The sequence below is a fragment of the Corvus kubaryi genome, unplaced genomic scaffold (assembly GCF_017639235.1).
Source record: "Corvus kubaryi isolate FWS band 111438036 unplaced genomic scaffold, C.kubaryi_AGA036_p1.0 65066, whole genome shotgun sequence".
NCBI lineage: Eukaryota > Metazoa > Chordata > Aves > Passeriformes > Corvidae > Corvus > Corvus kubaryi.
In genome coordinates, this window is record NW_024581737.1 from 155,669 (window position 1) to 172,274 (window position 16,606).

The window sequence follows — 16,606 nt, forward strand, 5'->3', positions numbered from 1 at the left end:
AAGGTCCCTTCCATCCCAAACCATTCTGGGATTCTGTGATCCTACGAAAATACCTCAGTCATGAGGCTGGTCCCAGTCCAGAAACTGGACCGACTCCCTGCTGAGTTGGAAATGCCCTGCTGCAGCCTCTGCTGGGGGACACCATGGGGCAAAGAGCAGCTCTGGTCAGGTGAGGTGACTCCAGCACTTCTAGGATGACCTACAGCATGAGTATCTGACACATCACACAAAGCACCGAGGAAATGGGGTATTCCAGGGGAAAATAACCAGCAAAATGGGGTCTGCTTCCCCAGCTGCTGCTGTGCTTTAAGGAAAAGTGCTCCTTGCAAGACTCTGAGTTTTAACTCCTGCAGCAGGCAAAAAGTGTGGCCCTTCTCCAACTAAGCACCTGGTCACAACTGATTCAGGTTCCTGAATTCAGGATCCTGCAGATCTGGTGTATCTCATATCCTATGTGCTGGCTGCGAGGAAAGCAGCAACAGTCCAGTTTCCATGGGACCTGCTGGGAAGGGCCTCTCACGTCCTCCCCCAAGGCAGGGGACATGGCCCTGGTGGCTCACCGTCATAGACGACTCTGTGGACCTTCTGTCCAGCGACTTTGCCCGGCGGTGTGGAGACAGAGGTGATGCAGACACGTCCAGGATGGAGCCCACAGCTGCTCCTTCACAAGTGAAGTCCTGTGTGAACAGCATTAGCCCAGATCAGTGCAGGAACTAGGACAGAGTCCTGCTCTCTTGGCTCATGGCATAAAAATCTGCTTTAAGGGGCATCTCAGGCTCAGAACAAGTGTCATTTCCTTGGCAATACATTTTTTTGTCCTTTCAGGCATTAATTTGTTCCCATTATATCCAAGCATATCTGGGACTCTCAAACCTGTTTCTTTTGTAACTTCACCCTATCCTGATGTATCCTGCCATGCCAGATCTGAAGCTTCCCTTTGTATTTTGGAGAAAGGAGAAGAGACAGCCTTATTTTCCACTCTGATCTACACCTGGGCCAAAGGAGCAGAGCAGGAAAATTTGCACAAAGCACACACAACAGCTCAGCTCCTGCAGGAGCTGCCTACGACTCCAGATTCACACCCAGGGACAAACCCTGGAGCTAAACCCTCTATTCTGGGCTGCAGGACTCCAGGTTTCATCTTCCAGGAGACCTTGGGTGAGCATCTTACCCGTTTCCGTGGGAAAAGCCTCTTCTCGCTCCTGCCCTGCCGCGTCTCACTGGAAAGGGCGGCGCCTCCCGACACGTTCGTTTCCATGTGCTCTGCATTCTCAATATCTAGTGCCTCAAATTTCTCAATTACCTGGGATCTCCTGGAAAACAGACAAAAGGGAAACCAGAGATGGTTTAAACACAAGAGCAGGAACTGTGCGGAGCTGTACAACCCCACAAATTTAAGGTTGCAGAATTACTCAACCCAGAGTTCATGCACACCTGGCTTTTGGTCCCTGTTTCTCTGTGAGCTCCAGCATGGCCAAATCCAGGGTAAAAACCCCGATCTGACATCATTTTACCCACAAAGTGGGGAAAGACCTCACATTATTCAGCTCTGCAGGTAGCATCTTCTTCAGTAACTAGAAACCCCTCACAAAACCAGCAATCATTTTTTATTTGTGAATTTTACAACTCCTTGGGAAGCAGGGATTATGGAGCAGCTTTGGCTTAAGCTTTGCCTCTACCCTTTAGCACTGGGGCTGTCAATGGCCACCCAGAGCACTGACACATCAGACCAAGCTGGGGTGCAGAGGTAACGGCTGGCTCTGGGTCCCCCAGTGTGTTCACTGCAACAGGAACCCTCTGACAACTCAGCCTCACACAGGGAACAGCCACAGGACTGCATGGAGCAAGGGGTGTCCATAGGTGCCCCCAGACCACGGCTCTGGCTCACAGGATGCACCAGCTGAAGGGGTGTGAGGAGATGAGGAGCACCCTGTGCCATGGCAGGGCACTCCCTGAAGAACCTGGGGCCTTCCTCTCCTCTTAATTGGGCTGAAAATCCAGTCTGGACATGAGGGGGCACAACCTGGGCTCTCAGACATTGCCTTGGTGGCCCATTGCACCATGGCACTTGTGTCTCTGAGGACAGAGAACTATGAAGAAATGTGGATGGAGCAGGAGCCAATTCTCCTAAGGATGAGCAAACAGGTGCAATTAGAAATGCTGCTTCAGCATGAAAAGCTGCTTGCTGACCCACAGGAGAGGCATTTCCAAAGAACCTGCTGGTGTGTAAGTGTGCATTCCTGGGGGTTCGGGCAAGTATCAGTCTCATGTCTTTAATCACAACCTGGGAATATAAAGCAATAACCCGCCACCAGCACATGCCAGCTGTGCTCCAAGCTGTGAGGCTCAAAGTTCCGTTTCAAACCTCCCCCAAAAAAGCTCTATCCAGGTGGTTTCTTGACACAAAATTTGGACCCATGTGTGCCACATCCAAACTTGGGGCTGCCTGCTCTGTGTGAGCCTCTGATGTGCATGAAAATCACAATGGCAACCACATGAGGGGGAACAGGTTATCCAAAATAAAAACATTTTTAACACTTCCCACGAAGAGGAACAGCAGCTTAAGAGTTCAAAAACCATGACATGTTCAGTTTTCAACCAACATTTGCACCAAATTCCATAAATGAGACAACCAGTCTGAGCACATCCCATCCCCTGGGGGGGCTGGGGCCCCCCACTGCTGCTCAGAGTCAGGCTGCCAGGACACAACCAAAGAGGAAAGGACAAAATCGGTGGGGAAGACTTTGCTATGTAAATTTAAAGATTTTTGATGCTTTTAGGGGACATCTGTTCAGACTCTGCTGCCTCCCAGTTTGCAAACTGGGAGTGGGCAGATCCTGGGCTCATGCAGAGCTCTCAATTTCCCTGGGATGTTCTGCACATGAGATGCCCGACATGAGCCAGGCTGTGAAGCATAAATCCATGTTCTGTGTTCGCTGACAGATAGGGAATTTTTTGGAGTCACATTTTTTTAACCCTTTTTATACTGGCCCAGCCTTCTCTGAGTCTCATTCAGGAGGGAGGAAAAGGTCCATGAATTAACATTATCTGTGCCCTGTTAGGTGAAGGTCTGAAGAAAAACAAATCAAGAGAAAAAAAAAGAACAAAAACCCAACCAAAAAAACATAAAAACAAAATCAAAAGCAGGTTGATTTCTCATGAAAGGGGCTGCACCACCAGGTTGTTCTACGGCTTGAGATTGAGATGAGATGGTAGCGAAGCAGGCGAAGTAAAGGTGGACACGTCACACAGCAACACAGCAGGAGAAGGTGGAGAGCAACAAGACCTGGAAGAAAACAAGGCTGGAAAATGAATGAACAGAAGAGGAAATTATATATCTGCATCTACATTCAAAACAAAATCAAAATCATTCCAGTCATTCGTCATCGAAAAAGGGAGGAGAAAAATAAATCACTGCAACCAAATCACAGCCCCAAGGGTTAATATCATCTGGATTACAGGAAAGAATCTTTTTTTTTTTCCCATTAGATCAACATTTCAGAGAAGTTACTGCCAGAGATCCGGGAGGGACGGGGAGGGAAGGGCTCTCCTCCCCTCCACACGTGTTGGATAGAGCTGCTCCCTCCGCACAGCAGCTCTGTGTGGACAAAACAAGGCTGGGACAGGTACGAAGATGCTTTTTAAAAGCTGCAGTGCTATTTAGTGCTTTTCAACTACAAAAGCTCATCCCAAGGAATTCCTCGGCCATGCAGGCTGTTAATCTTTTCCAGGCCACTAAACCCGGGCTGCAGATCTCAGCTGTTAGTGGAGGGGGTGTGCAGTGGGAAGGAAAGCTCAAAAGACCAGCACGAGCTGTCATTAAAGTCATTTTCTCTGATTGGAAGAAAGGGCTTTGTTTTTACTGGATTCATTCATTATTTAGCATCAAGAAAGATAGTGAGTGTCAGGAAAAGGAAGAGGAATTTCCCAAGAGGTCCACAAGAATGATGAGGATAGTTTTACAAGGAAAACCTGTATTTGGGAGAGCAGGCACTCCTCTGTATGGGGAGAAGCAGAATTCAGAGCAGAGCTTTACACCTCAAGAAACTCCAGAGAAGGAATTTGAGCGAGAAAAGTCTTTTAAGCAATTTCAGGCACTTCTGCTTTTAATTGCTGCTAGAAATACACCTCAGCCCCATACCACACTCCTACAGCAGAACTGGCTGACAGCACAGTGAACTCTTTCTAGTGTGAGAAGAACATGGGGTCAACTGGGAATGCTGTGGTTTTACAGGCACCCCTGGAACTGTGCACAAAAAGCCAAGTTTGTCAAACAGAAATCCTGAGATGTGCAGGGATTTATCCCTGCAGCTGTAGAGATCCTCTGGGACATGGGGACTGCTGTCTAAGGACATTCCTGCAGCTCTTTTCAGCTGTGATTTTGTGTGCAACACTTCGAGATTCATCCATGGGGTTTCCAAAGAGCTGCCCCTGCCCTTCTGCCCTAGGGATGGGTCTAAGAGGGGAGATTGGAGATGGCTCGACCTCTCTGGCCTCAATCCCTGCCCCCCAGGCCAGTGGGACATGCTGGTGGGTGCCATAGCCCCATCCTGCCACATGCCAGCAGAGGGAACTCGCACTCTGCCGCTCCGCCAAAATCGTGGAGATTATCTCCTGTTTCCTGACTCCTGGTTCTGAGTGGCTGCGAGCTCAGACGTCTGCATGGGGCATGGAGGCAGCACCAGGTATAAATGGTCAACACGGAAAATTCCTGGACTTAAATCACGTAATATTTCTCACGATAAGGAAACAGGGCAAGAAGCCTTGACAAACTGCTTTATCTGGAGCTAAGCCATCAGGTGTGGCACTCAGGATGCAACACTGGGTACCTAAAATAATTCTTTTCCATCCACAGCCCTGACACTCGCACTGATTTACACAAAAAAATGGGAGGAAGAGCTGAAAATAACTGAAGAGCAGATCTGCACGATGCTCAGCTGGTGCCTGTGGGGTTGGCATGGGACAAGTGTTCCCAGACATGTTAGTGGGTTACTGAGAAGGATTGTTACAAATGGTGTTATACCAGGGGGAAAAAGCCAACCCCACAGCATGGAAGTGAGTTATTGTATCTGCCCAACCTCAAACAGCACAGTCTGAGCTCAGAGGAGAAAAATGAGAGGGATATGGGGACTAAGTAAACTCAAGTTTAAAAAGCAGCCAAGCCAAGCTGTGCAGGGTGCTGAGGAATGTTAATTCTCTGGTGCGACACTGGACAGTATCTCTGTGCCCTGTTGAGTCCACTGAGCTCCAACATGGCTGTCCCAGCTCCAAGACACACGGCCTCTCTGCCCACACCATCTGCACTGGCCAATTCCCAGGTTACTGGAGGAGAAAATGTGCCCATCCTTAAACACCCACTGAGCCATCCCTACTCATGGCACATTCCTTCAGCACCATGGGGCTGTGATCCATGGCCAAACCCTCTGGCAGGTGGGGACCCCTCCCCCTGCTCTCTGCCATCACCTGCCTCCCAAAAGCTGGACCAGGCTCAGCCCCACGGGCAGCAAGATCCCAATGCCTGGTGCAGCTCCTGCTCCCCTCCCTACACCCGTTCTGCTCTGATAAAAGCCCTGGGCTGATACAGGGGAACTGCTGCCAATACTGATAAAGCAAAGAAAACTGTTAACAGCCCCAGCTAGGCTGGGAAAAACAGACTTTCCCTGGGAAAAGGCACCCACCAGCAGGCAGTGAGGGGGGCTGACATTAAAAAAGGACAGACTCTGGCAGCAATGTCCTCTCCCAGGCCCTGTTATCTGTTACAAATCTGTTTCCCAGCTCCGTGCAGGATGATCCCAGTGCTGCAGGATACCTCAGGGTTGGAGCAAGGGACTGTTGGCACTGGAGAAATGCACTGTCCTGTCACACTGGGGACAGGCACTGGCCAAGGCATCCTGTGCAAGCGAACACAGCAGGGACACAATGTCACCCACAGGCAGCACCAGCTCAGCCTGAAAACCAGAGCCACCAGCCTTTTCTCGGCTAGGGTGGCCAAGGTGGGATTCTCCTCCTCCATCCTGGGGAAAAGCCAATTCCCAAGGCAGACAAAGCCAAACCCAAGCTCTCCTCGTTTATTCCCAGTCCAGCACTCCCTGCACACGGTCTGGGCCAGGCTTGGGATCCTCCTGCCGACTGATGGCACCAGCATAAGGCTGTGCTGCACATCCCAGACCTGCTCCCAGCTCTCGGAAGCCGGTCTGGAAAACAGTCCTTTAGGGGCTGGGAAGAAACAGAGGAGAAGCTCCCACTGAAACTGTGCGAGAGAGAACATGCCCGGAGGAGAACCAGGGCAGGAAAATCAGACTGGCAGGCGGCCCTCTCGCCTGGAGCCTGTCTCCCAGTTTGCTCCACTGCCCTCACTGCACAAATGTGTCTCTCCCAGGGCGAGTGGCCCGTCCTTGGCCTCGCAGGGAGCGCACCCGGCGCGCGCTGCCGACGCCCTCCCCGTCCTCCTCCGCACTAAGCTGTTTTGCAGCCCGCTGAGCCCTGCCTTGGCACTGCACCCGCCTCTCCCTCCTCTCCCAGATTAATGCCGTGACATTTTGAAACCTCTCTCAGCTCATTAGGCAGTTGCGTAAGGCACCTGGCACTAACGCCATTAGGAGAGCTAACCTAATTAATGGTGCCGGCTGCCAGCGTGTGCCGCGCCGGGAGGGGCCGGCAGGGTGGGCTTGATGGCAGTGTGGGCATCCACCACCACCCAACACCAGGGTAGGTTTAGATTAGATAGCAGGAAGAAATTCTTCCCTGTGAGGGTGGTGAGGCACCGGCAGGCGTTGCCCAGAGAAGCTGAGGCTGCCCCATCTCTGGAAGTGTCCCAGGCCAGGTTGGACAGGGCTTGGAGCAACTTGGGATAGTGGAAGGTGTCCCTGCACATGGCAGAGGATGGAACTGATCCAACCCAAATCATTCTATATCCCCAGAGCAGCCCAGCAGGATGACACCTGCCCACTACCACTATCAAAGACATCCCACCACCTGGTCAGCGTGGATGGGCACCCTTAAACCCAGGAACACTGAAAAACAGAGGCTCTACCCAGCAAACTCCACCTGCTCCATCCAGGCTGTGCTGGGGACGCAACCTCACTGCTGCTGGAAGCATGCAAGCAGATGAGCCACTCATCCCTTACCTTCTCTCATTCCCAAAGAGCCGGGCCACTTCTTCTCTCCCAGGGCTACGAGCCCGGGTTCTCCGCTCTAGCCGCTTCCTCTCCACCTGGAAGGCCTCACGATTACTGATCCTAATGGCCTTGGGAACGTCGGCCAGGGTGGTGTACTGCCGGCTGGCTTTAAAAGAAAGGGGACGCCCCGATTTTTCAGCTCCCCTTCCTACATCTCTGTTGCTGGAGTCCTTGTGCATGGGGCAACTGCTCTTCGAGTCCAAGGAGTTCAGAGAGAAGCTGTGAATCATTCGGTCGCCTGATCGGATACCTGGGGAAGGAAAGGGCTGGGCATGCTCCTGTGAGGGCGATTTGGGATAACTGTACCTGTTGTTCGGGGTGCTGGGGCTGGGCGGGCTTGGCGGGGGTGGCAGTTGCTGCTCTTCCAGCTTTGAGTCTTGTTTGGTCTTCTCCAAGGAGAAGTACCCGCTCTCCACACGTGTCTTCCGCCCGCAGTCTATCCGGTCTCCGTTCATGGAGCTCTCCCCTAAGGGACAGAGAAGTCACCGTGCTTGGTTTCAAGTCCAAGTTCTGCTTTTAAGAAAGAAACACCCTTTTTCCACCCAGGACAGGGGCAGGTATGAGAGCAAAGTTGGTCTGGGCACCAGTCCCATGCTGTGCTACCTCCTGCACCCTTGGCTTTTCCACCCTGACCAGCCCAAATGCCCATGGAGATGGTGGGATAGTCTGCAGGGAACTGGGGATGCCCATCCAACCCTTGGGTCAGGTTTGTACAGGTTAAAGATCTGAACTTTCAAACCAAGAAATAGGCAACTGCAGTCACTGCTCTGCATCCATTTCCATCCCTGTCCTTCCCAGTCCGGCAGCAACCACAGCTCCATGGGTGCAAGGCAAGGGACGCCTCACTGCAGAAAACATTCCCCAGCTGAGTGGGAAGATAAGGGAAATGTCCCCAGCACTGCGACCTGTCCCCAGCCCCCATTGTTCCACGGAGAACAATGGCACGACCATCACAACCAGTGCTGGCATCCCCATCCCTCACCTTCCTTGCTGTCCAGCACAGGATCCTTCATGGAGCTGGCAGCCCCAGCCTGGCCTTGCATGGGGCTCTGGGCTGGGCCAATGCCACTGCCCCCATCTGCTTGGTCTTTGCCCCTCATTTCTTCCTGCCAGAGTGTGGACTTGGTGGCAGGGACCTTCTCAGCACTGGGAATGTTGCTGCTGGTCACAGCCATCTTAGCAGGACCAGGCTCCTAAAAAAAACAGGAGACACAGGAAGTTTTTTTTAGAGACTTTGCCCCAACTCCACACTCAGGGTCCCCAAGGGCTTGACCCCAAGGTGTCAGTTCCACATTGGTGCTGCCAATGACACATCACAATGGGACAGGGATGAGACAGTGACATGTGTCAGTGCTTTATACTTTTTTAAACATTCCCCATCATCTTCAGTGCTTCTCTGCTAACAAGGAGCTCTGGAGTCCATCAGATGATGGATGATGCCACTTTGGTGGCCACAGCCCAGCCAGCCCACGTTCAGAGTGTGACCCAGAAGAGGCAGCAACTTTTCCAACTCCTTCCTTGGCTTTGTTCATTAGCAGATGTTTTGCTGTTGTCCTATTAAGCTTCTGCATTCACATATTATTCTTCTTAAAGCCACCAATAAATCAATGACAATTAACTGCCCTTCCGATTGTGGGACGTTTTCCAGCTGCTTGTTCCCTTTCCACGGAGCAGGGGGGAATACAGGAGTGCACGAACTGGCAACTGAAAGCTGGGAACAAGGGCTGCAAAGAGCATCCTCTCCATCCCCTCCTCCCACATCAGGTGGGCTTTAGCCCTGCATCTCCATTGGCAGTTGCAGGGCTGTGCTGGAGCCACCAGGGATCTCCCAGGGAGTGGGTCCTGGCTCCATGCACAGACATGACAAGCAGCAAATGACCTCAGTTTAAAAAAAAATCCCCCTGGGGAATTTCACACTAAAGGAATGCAGTGTTGGAGGTAAATGATCCAGAGTTCATGGGCATCTGCTCAAGGGGACCCTGCTCAAGCAGAGGATCGGGCCAACCTCCAAGGTCCACCAAACACTCTCCTTCATTGATCCAAGCCCAAAGCTAATCACCAGCTCAGGATATATATCTTTATGTATCTCCTACACACACCCCCACGTAATTATTTGTAGACATGTATTTAATGAGGTAGAGATGTGGGCCAAAAAGAAGTCTGAGAGGGAGCAGAGACATTAACTCTCTGCTGCTCAGGGGTATGAACAACTCCAAAAGGCAGAATGCACCAAAATCGGCAAAACCGGCCTCCAGTTGCATGAGGTGTGTCTGGGCATGCTCTGCTTACCCGAGCCTGCCACACCCCTGTGCAAACCCAGGGCAGAGCCTCAAATCCCACATTTCAGCCCCAAACCCTGCCTCGAGTTCCCATGGGCAGCAGGCAGGCACGGACATCGCAGTCTCTCCTGCTGCCTGCACTTCACCAGAGCACGGCAAAAGCTGCAGGAGAAACCTGCCTTTTTCCTCCTAAAACTGCAACCTACTTGCAAAGCAAAGTGAAAACACCTAACACTCCCTGTCAAAATCAGCAGCAGGAGTGGTATTCCCTGCATTGCTCCTACCCTGGTGATTTTGCAGAGGGATGATGCAAAATGATGGGGAGAGTTGGAAATGACCTTGATGCTCCAAGAGCATCCAGCTGTAACCAAGCTCTGCTCTGCCACAGACAAGCAAGAACTTTGTGAGAGTGAGAAAAACCAAGAATATAAAATTCATTTTTTATATCACAAAGGTGTCCACCCCTCCCTAAGCAGCTCTAAGACATGATCTACTGCCTGATTAGTGTGTGGCCATCTTTAAGAAGAGCGCAAGCTTTCTCCACCAGCACACGGAGAACAAGCTGAACAGCAGCCAATTTCAGGAGAGGCCATTTCACAGAGGAGAATTTCATGCTGATTTTCTCCTCAGCATCCTCTTTCCTTCCCTGGACCAGCCACCTGCATCAGCAGGATTTGGGATGCAGAGGAAAAATGCTGCTTCTGCCTTTGCAGGTTGCTCCTAAGCGCCTGACACAGCACAGCCTCCATCCAGCAGCAGTTCCCACATGGAGGTTGGCTTTGCAAAGTGAATTTGAGCCTTTTTCCAGCACTATGGGGCTGGAAGACACGTAATGGAGAGAGTGGAAGGAGGGTAGCAAGCAAGACAGGGTGGTCTGTCCCAAGACAAGGGGATAATGTGCCACAAGGGTCCCTGCTCCCCATCCCCATGCACCTGGGGAGCCCATCTGCCCACAGGGAGCCGGCATCCTTCCCACAGCCACTTCCCTTATTTGGTGCTCAGGAGCTCGGATCCTGTACAGTTTCCAAGAGGTTGCCATGGTGACGAAATGTAACCCAGAATGATGTTTTTCTGGCTCTGTGCCTCTTCTCGTCTCCACCCCGTCCCCCTCTTGAAGCCAGCCTGGGTTTAGTGTTGCACCCCAGCTAGGGTGAGCATCCCTGCCCTGCTACATCCACTCCCTGCGGTGCCCCAAAAGCAGCAGTCCTCTTCTTGGGAATTGAGGATTGACAGCTCGTAACACAGAGGGAGGAGGCATCTTCCCTGGAGCATCACCGGAGCCAGCACTTGAGGGGTTGTTCAGGCTGCGAGGACCCTAGACCTTGACAAGGGGTGGCTCAGACTTACAGCTTGGTGTTCAAAAAAGGATTGTCTCCCCACTAACTTCTTTCCCATTGCCCAGAACATCTTTATCCAGTGGAGTGATGAAAACTTACTCAAACACTGTACAAAACCCACCCATGGCCCAGTTTGCACCAGGGCCATCCTTGGAACTTCATTAAAGAGGACCTGAAAACCAAGGCTCAGGGGAACCCTGATGCTGGTTTTGGTGCCCCAGCAGGGCCGGAGGAGCCCTCCCAGCCAGTCCCCCGTGGCAGTGGGACGTGTGCCTGGAGGTCAGGCGGCCTCAGGGACACGGCTGTTCTCAGCCCCGGCGAGAGATGAGGGTGGCCTTGGGGTCACGTTCCCCATCTGTGGGATTCTCCCCCATTCTGGCCACATGGGAGCCCGGCAGGAACAAGTGAGTCACAGCCGGCCCCACTTTTTACCATTTATAGTCAAAGTGAGCACGAAGCCACTGCTGGGTCCCTGGAGAGCCCGGCTCCGGCCCCCGGAGCTCCCAGCCTGGCCCTGGCCTTTAGTATTTTCCTTTCATTCCCATTATCTCTGGGGTCATCTCACAGGGAGTAACTGGAGCCCGATGGAATTTCATCCTGTTTCTGACGAAATGGCCCATGAACAGCACCTCTCCCTGGTCCCCCATGGGGACCATGTGGCTTTGTGGTCACTCCCAGGACTGTGTGCAGGGGTGGCACCACAAAACAGCACCCAGGGGGCAAAACATGGTCCCAAAGCAGCCAGGAAAGCAGGAGTGTGTGACCCTGGAAGTGATGACCAGGAATTAATTTGCACCGATCTGCTGCCCTGGTTTGCCCCAGCTCTCACCCTCCACACAGGCAGCATCAGAGGGCTGCTGATCCCAATGGTTTGGGGGGATCTCTCCAGGGAGCAGAGCAAGGCCATGGCCCTGAGAAGGAGACAAGGGACTGGGTAACAGCGTGTGTGTCCCCCTGGGTTACCTGGGGAGTTGGGGGCTCTACCTTCCTCTTCTTCTTCTGATTCTGCTTGTTTGTCCTGGGATACACAATCAGCATCTCCAGCCACCTGCAGGCAGAGAAAGCAGAAGGTGAGGTCTGTGCTACAGGGACAGGAGTGACACTGACTTGGTCAGGGTCAGCTTGGTGAATAATACCCAGAAACCATCCTACCCAAGTCCTGCGGGGAAAATAGGGCAGGAGAAGAGGGATGACCCCAGGGTTTTTTGGCTCAAACCCTGCTCTCTGCTAAAGTGAAGCTACGGCCAGGGCTGACACAGGGCAGGGATTCAAGGATTCTGAAAGACAGTGGAGAGGGACAGAGCCTTCAGCAGGACCGTCCCCCTTGAGCGATGCCAACACCCTCACACTGCAGACAAAGCGCTTTTGTCCTAGGAAGAGCAGCATGAACTCGGCATTGAGAAGTCCTGTGTCCTCCCACCGTGGCCTGACAACCTGCCCCCGCATCTCTGAGAACTCCACAGGGATCCCTGGACCACTGGGAAACATTCCTGCTTCAAATGTCCCTGCTCCCGTTTCCTTCTCCCCCCACTTTGCATGGTGCTGCTGTAAAGCGTTCGGAGATGACCACATCAAATGGGGCTTGGTTAAGCAATAAATGCCAGAAGCACAGAATGAATGTAAAACAAATTCCCCCCCAGCCAGGGAAATCTTCCTGTCGTGCTGCAACTGCAAACGAAACCAGCCTGGCTCAGCCCCAGAGTGGGACTGCTTGGGGATGATTAATGCCTGCAGTCAGGAGCAAACGCACTGCTTCAAAACCCATCGCTGGGCCGATGAGCAATAAATCAGCCCCACCTCGCTCCGCAATGCCTCTCCCTCCCGCAGCAGGCAGGACCAGCAACAAAGGCTGAGCTGGGAACTGGAGCGTGGGGACAGGGTGGAGAGAGCAGGGCATGGGGGCTGGCCACGACTTGGGGCATAGTCACTGCTCCTGCCAGGGAGGAAAAGAGGTGGCTCCCGTGTGCCGTGATTCCCACATGGCTCTGCATCTCAGACCTGCAGCCACTGCAACACGTTGCCGTGAATGGGGCTGGGGGGACACGTTTGCCAACCCCAGGTTCACCTGTGCTCATTTGTCTCAGTAGGGCAGGGAAATTTCAATGCATGGAAACACTCATCTGGTCAAAATTCCAAGCTCTTGGTAGAAAAATGTCTATTTCAACAAGTATTTACAAAATGAGGGGAGTCACAACCAAAGATAAGGCTTGGAAATAGAAATCTCAGCAGAAAGTGCTGACTCTGCTGCTGCCAGGGCTGGGGGAGGCAGGAGATGCCGTGCCTCAGGAACAGTGGGAAATAGCAAGTGCTCATCCCTTCAGCTTCCTGCTCAAGCTTCAAATGTCAACACATTTTGGGAGGGAGGCATTGAGTTCTGGGCACTCCATGTGGGAAAGGCTCTCAGGTGAGCAGCAGCACAGCCACACTTTGTCACTGTGTGCTGGCAGCTCGGCTCTCCCAGAGCTCTGCACCTTCACCAGTGCCGGCTTCAATCCCAGCTGGTATGTGAGTGATGGAAGAGGATGTTTCTAGGTCACCATCCAACACATGGAGTTGGGAAATTCACCCCGATTTGCTCGTTTTAGCAGTCTAATCTTTGGTGTCAGTGAACCACTGCATTCCTGCGATACTTTAATCATCCTTGGAGGTCAGACGCTCCCCTGGGACAAAGGAGCTTCCATCCCTGGGGAGAAGCATCCACCCCAGGATTCCATGTCTGCCCAGGGATGGATGAGGACCAGACGGTGTATGGTACTCAGGGTCGGACATGCCAGCCCCAGAATTATGGGACCTGCCACTGGTGTGGGGACAGGACCTGTGCCAATGGGCTGGGTACCTAATGCGATCCCTAAAAGCACTGTAGGGTCTCCGCAGCACCCATCAGGATCCCCAGCACCCAGGATCAGCCTGGGTATGCACAGCCATAGCACCCAGCCTTGGGCACCCTCCTCTTCCTCCTGGCTAATGGAAGAGCCTGGGAGTGGCTCAGCCTCAGATCTGCACTCACCCACTGATGATCTCCTTGTTCTCGGCCCGGATGAAATGCTCCTTCTCTGGTGTCAGGATGCACAAGGAGAATTTCTGCCCTGTCCGGCTCTCCCCATCCACCACATCCGTGCACTGGTTCATGTTGATGGTGCCCTGTGGAAGGGTGGTTGGCTGCGAGGGAAAGGAGAAAGGAGCAACATTAAGGAGAGAAGAGCAGAGGAGTGCAGAGCTGAGCCCTAAAACCTCTCCTGGTGGACACCAGGATGCTTTGCCCCCCAGTATCCAGATCCATCCAAAGCTCTGTGCCGCACATCTGGGGACACAGACCAACAGCTAAACTCCTGCCATACCAGTCTGGCCCATTGCTGCCAGTAAGGTGCTTCTCCTATGCCAAGTATCCAGAGAAGGATGGCTGCCCTGCTGTGGCACCCAGACACCAAGGAAAGGCACTGAGTGGCCAGCTTTGGGTCTGCAGCTGCAAACCATCTGGGCTGGTGGGGTGGCACCTGGGGACGAGAGTGGCAAAGCAGCAAGTCCCACTGCCCTCAGCACAGGATGGCTCAGGGACAAACAGACAGACACAAGTGCCAGGTTTTCCCCATTAAAATTAAAAAAACCCATGAAGTTTGCTAGGAAGGGACTACAGCATGGAAGGGACCTTGCTTGGTGGGTTTTGTGAACAGTGTCACCTCTCGGCCCCTTTGCTACAAGCAGAGCTGGTGAAGTGGGACAGGTGGTGGCCCCTGTGGCCCAAGGGGACATTGAGGGACACCCAGAGGGGTGTCAGCACTGACAAGAGCTGACAGGTCCATCTGGAGCAGCGCTGGCTCATCCGATTACAGTGTATCCACTCCTTCCCGGTGCCCGCAGCCCTCCCCCCGTGCAATTCCATGGCGCCCAGCCTGCCTGTCCCTACCAGGCTCGGTGACACCGGGGTCCTTCCAGCATCCCAGGGCAAACCTGCACCTGGGACATAAACGACCAAGGAGAGATCCCTCCAAGCTGCCAGTGGCACCAAAGAAGGACCTAAAGCAGCCTGCGGACACCTCCCCAACCTGCCAAAGCCTCCTTGTGCCCTCCAGATGGCCGGGCCAACAAGGAGACGGATTTCTGGCAGATGCTGTTAAGGTTTTTACCATGGAAACCAGCTCCCCTGCCAGCAAAACCCCTCCAAAAGCAGCCTGTGCCATGCAAAGAAAGGGTGACTGGGAGAGCTCAATGGCCCCAGCCTATAAACCCAGAGAATTCATATCAGACCGCCACAGCTCCAAGTTTTACCAACTGCAGGCAGTAGGAAAGAGCCCCTTTCCCCAGGAAAGGGCTTTCCCTGCAGCTGTCTCCCTGGGTGGGAGCATCCTATGGCAGCCCAGGGGTGGCAAGGAGCTGTCACAGGGGCTGCAGCACTGGGTACATGAACGGGACCAGCTGTACATCAGGGACAACAAACCCTCCTCTTTTCCTTGTGGAAATCAGCATCCAGAGAACCCCCAGGATGGAGGGAGGGAAAGCAAAGCCCAGCCCAGACCCCCAGCATGGCACATGTCCAGCCTCCCGCCCTGCACCGCCGCGGGTAGTCAGCTCCTAAGAGGATTTTTTGTCTTAGACAACAAAAATAAAACCCCGCTTTCCGGGAGCTATAAAAACCCAACGGAAAAACTTTCTCCTGTTCCAAGTGCAATCTCAGAAAAGTTTTTGTCTCGCTGGCCTCCGGCACAGCCAAGGCCTCCAGGACTGTAAGGTCTGGGTCCAACCTCCTTCACCTCCCAGAGCAGTTTTGCACCAGGGAATTCAACAAGGACAGAGGGGTGAGCAGGGAGGGAGCCCCAGTCCCATAGGGAGATCCTGGGCCACTCAGTCCCTTGACTCCCTGTAAGGCCCCTGAGGGATTTGGCAGGGAGCTGGCACACAGGAGGAGAGGAAGAACCAACATCCTCCAACCCCATGGCAGTTCAGGGCAGCTGCTCCTGCTGCTCACACCCAGCCCTGACCAAAGCATGCCAGGAGCAGAGGAGCCGGTTTGGGGCCCCCCCACAGCCAGGCTGGCCCTGCAAAGTGGTTTTGCCACTCAGCCCTCCCTGTGAAGGGTGAATGCTGGCATCTTGCACAGCCTGACACATGGGTCTCCATCCAGCACTGCATCTCTGAGCCAGACACCACGAACAGGCTGGGAGCAAAGCTGGGAATGACCCTCTTCCACCTGCGGCCCCAGGGATGAACCCTCCATCCCACAGCAGCTCCCCTGCACCCCTGCACCCCTCAGCAGTAGATGAAACCTGACAGACCAGCAGCCTCGCTTGCTTGCAATGTAAATTCCTTTACACCATTTGTTTCCTTCCTTGGAGGCAGTGCAGGCACTTTGAAGTGAATCAAAATGCAAATGGTGCCTGGTGGAAACGCATGTGTGCACACAAACTCCACCAAGGTAAAGGAGATGGCTTGGACCCCTTCTCTGCCTCTGAGCACCTGTTTCTGGGCTGGGGGATTTCTCAAGGCTGGGGAACCTTGGAGAAGGATGAGCAAAGCTGGTCACTGGCCAAGTGAGGACTTTGTGGCTCCAGCAGTTGGAAGGGAATAAATAAATGCAGAAGCAGAGAGGTGTTGCATGGCAGAGACACCAAAACAACAAGGCTGGGATTTCAACCAGCCCTTGGAAGAGCAGATGCTTTGATACAGGGCTGAACCCAGCATCAGGCCCCAGGGTGGCTTCGTGTCTGGGTGAGGCAGGAGTGGATGCTCAGGCTCAGCTCCTGCTCCAGCTGCTGGTTGCTGCCAGTCCCCAGCTCAGGGACAGCCCCATCCCCAGGCGCTGGCCCTGCCTTTGCCA

At 53.4% G+C, this 16,606-nt stretch overlaps 1 protein-coding gene across 10 annotated transcripts in view; it reads right to left on the minus strand.

Annotated features, from left to right (window-relative positions):
• LOC121672969 (myosin phosphatase Rho-interacting protein-like) overlaps positions 1-16,606 on the minus strand; it is a 73,979-nt gene that overhangs the window by 28,617 nt on the left and 28,756 nt on the right. For 5 of the 10 annotated variants that reach the window (XM_042045936.1, XM_042045931.1, XM_042045933.1 and 2 more), the window contains exons 4-10: positions 13,802-13,953; positions 11,758-11,842; positions 8,161-8,371; positions 7,485-7,644; positions 7,128-7,397; positions 1,172-1,313; positions 561-677 (exon numbers count right to left, since the gene is read on the minus strand). In XM_042045936.1, the coding sequence (XP_041901870.1) occupies positions 561-677; positions 1,172-1,313; positions 7,128-7,397; positions 7,485-7,644; positions 8,161-8,371; positions 11,758-11,842; positions 13,802-13,953 (1,137 nt within the window). Of the gene's footprint in view, positions 1-560; positions 678-1,171; positions 1,314-7,127; positions 7,645-8,160; positions 8,372-11,757; positions 11,843-13,801; positions 13,954-16,606 lie in introns of all 10 variants that reach the window. The other 5 variants (XM_042045937.1, XM_042045938.1, XM_042045939.1 and 2 more) reach the window with 3 other exon arrangements.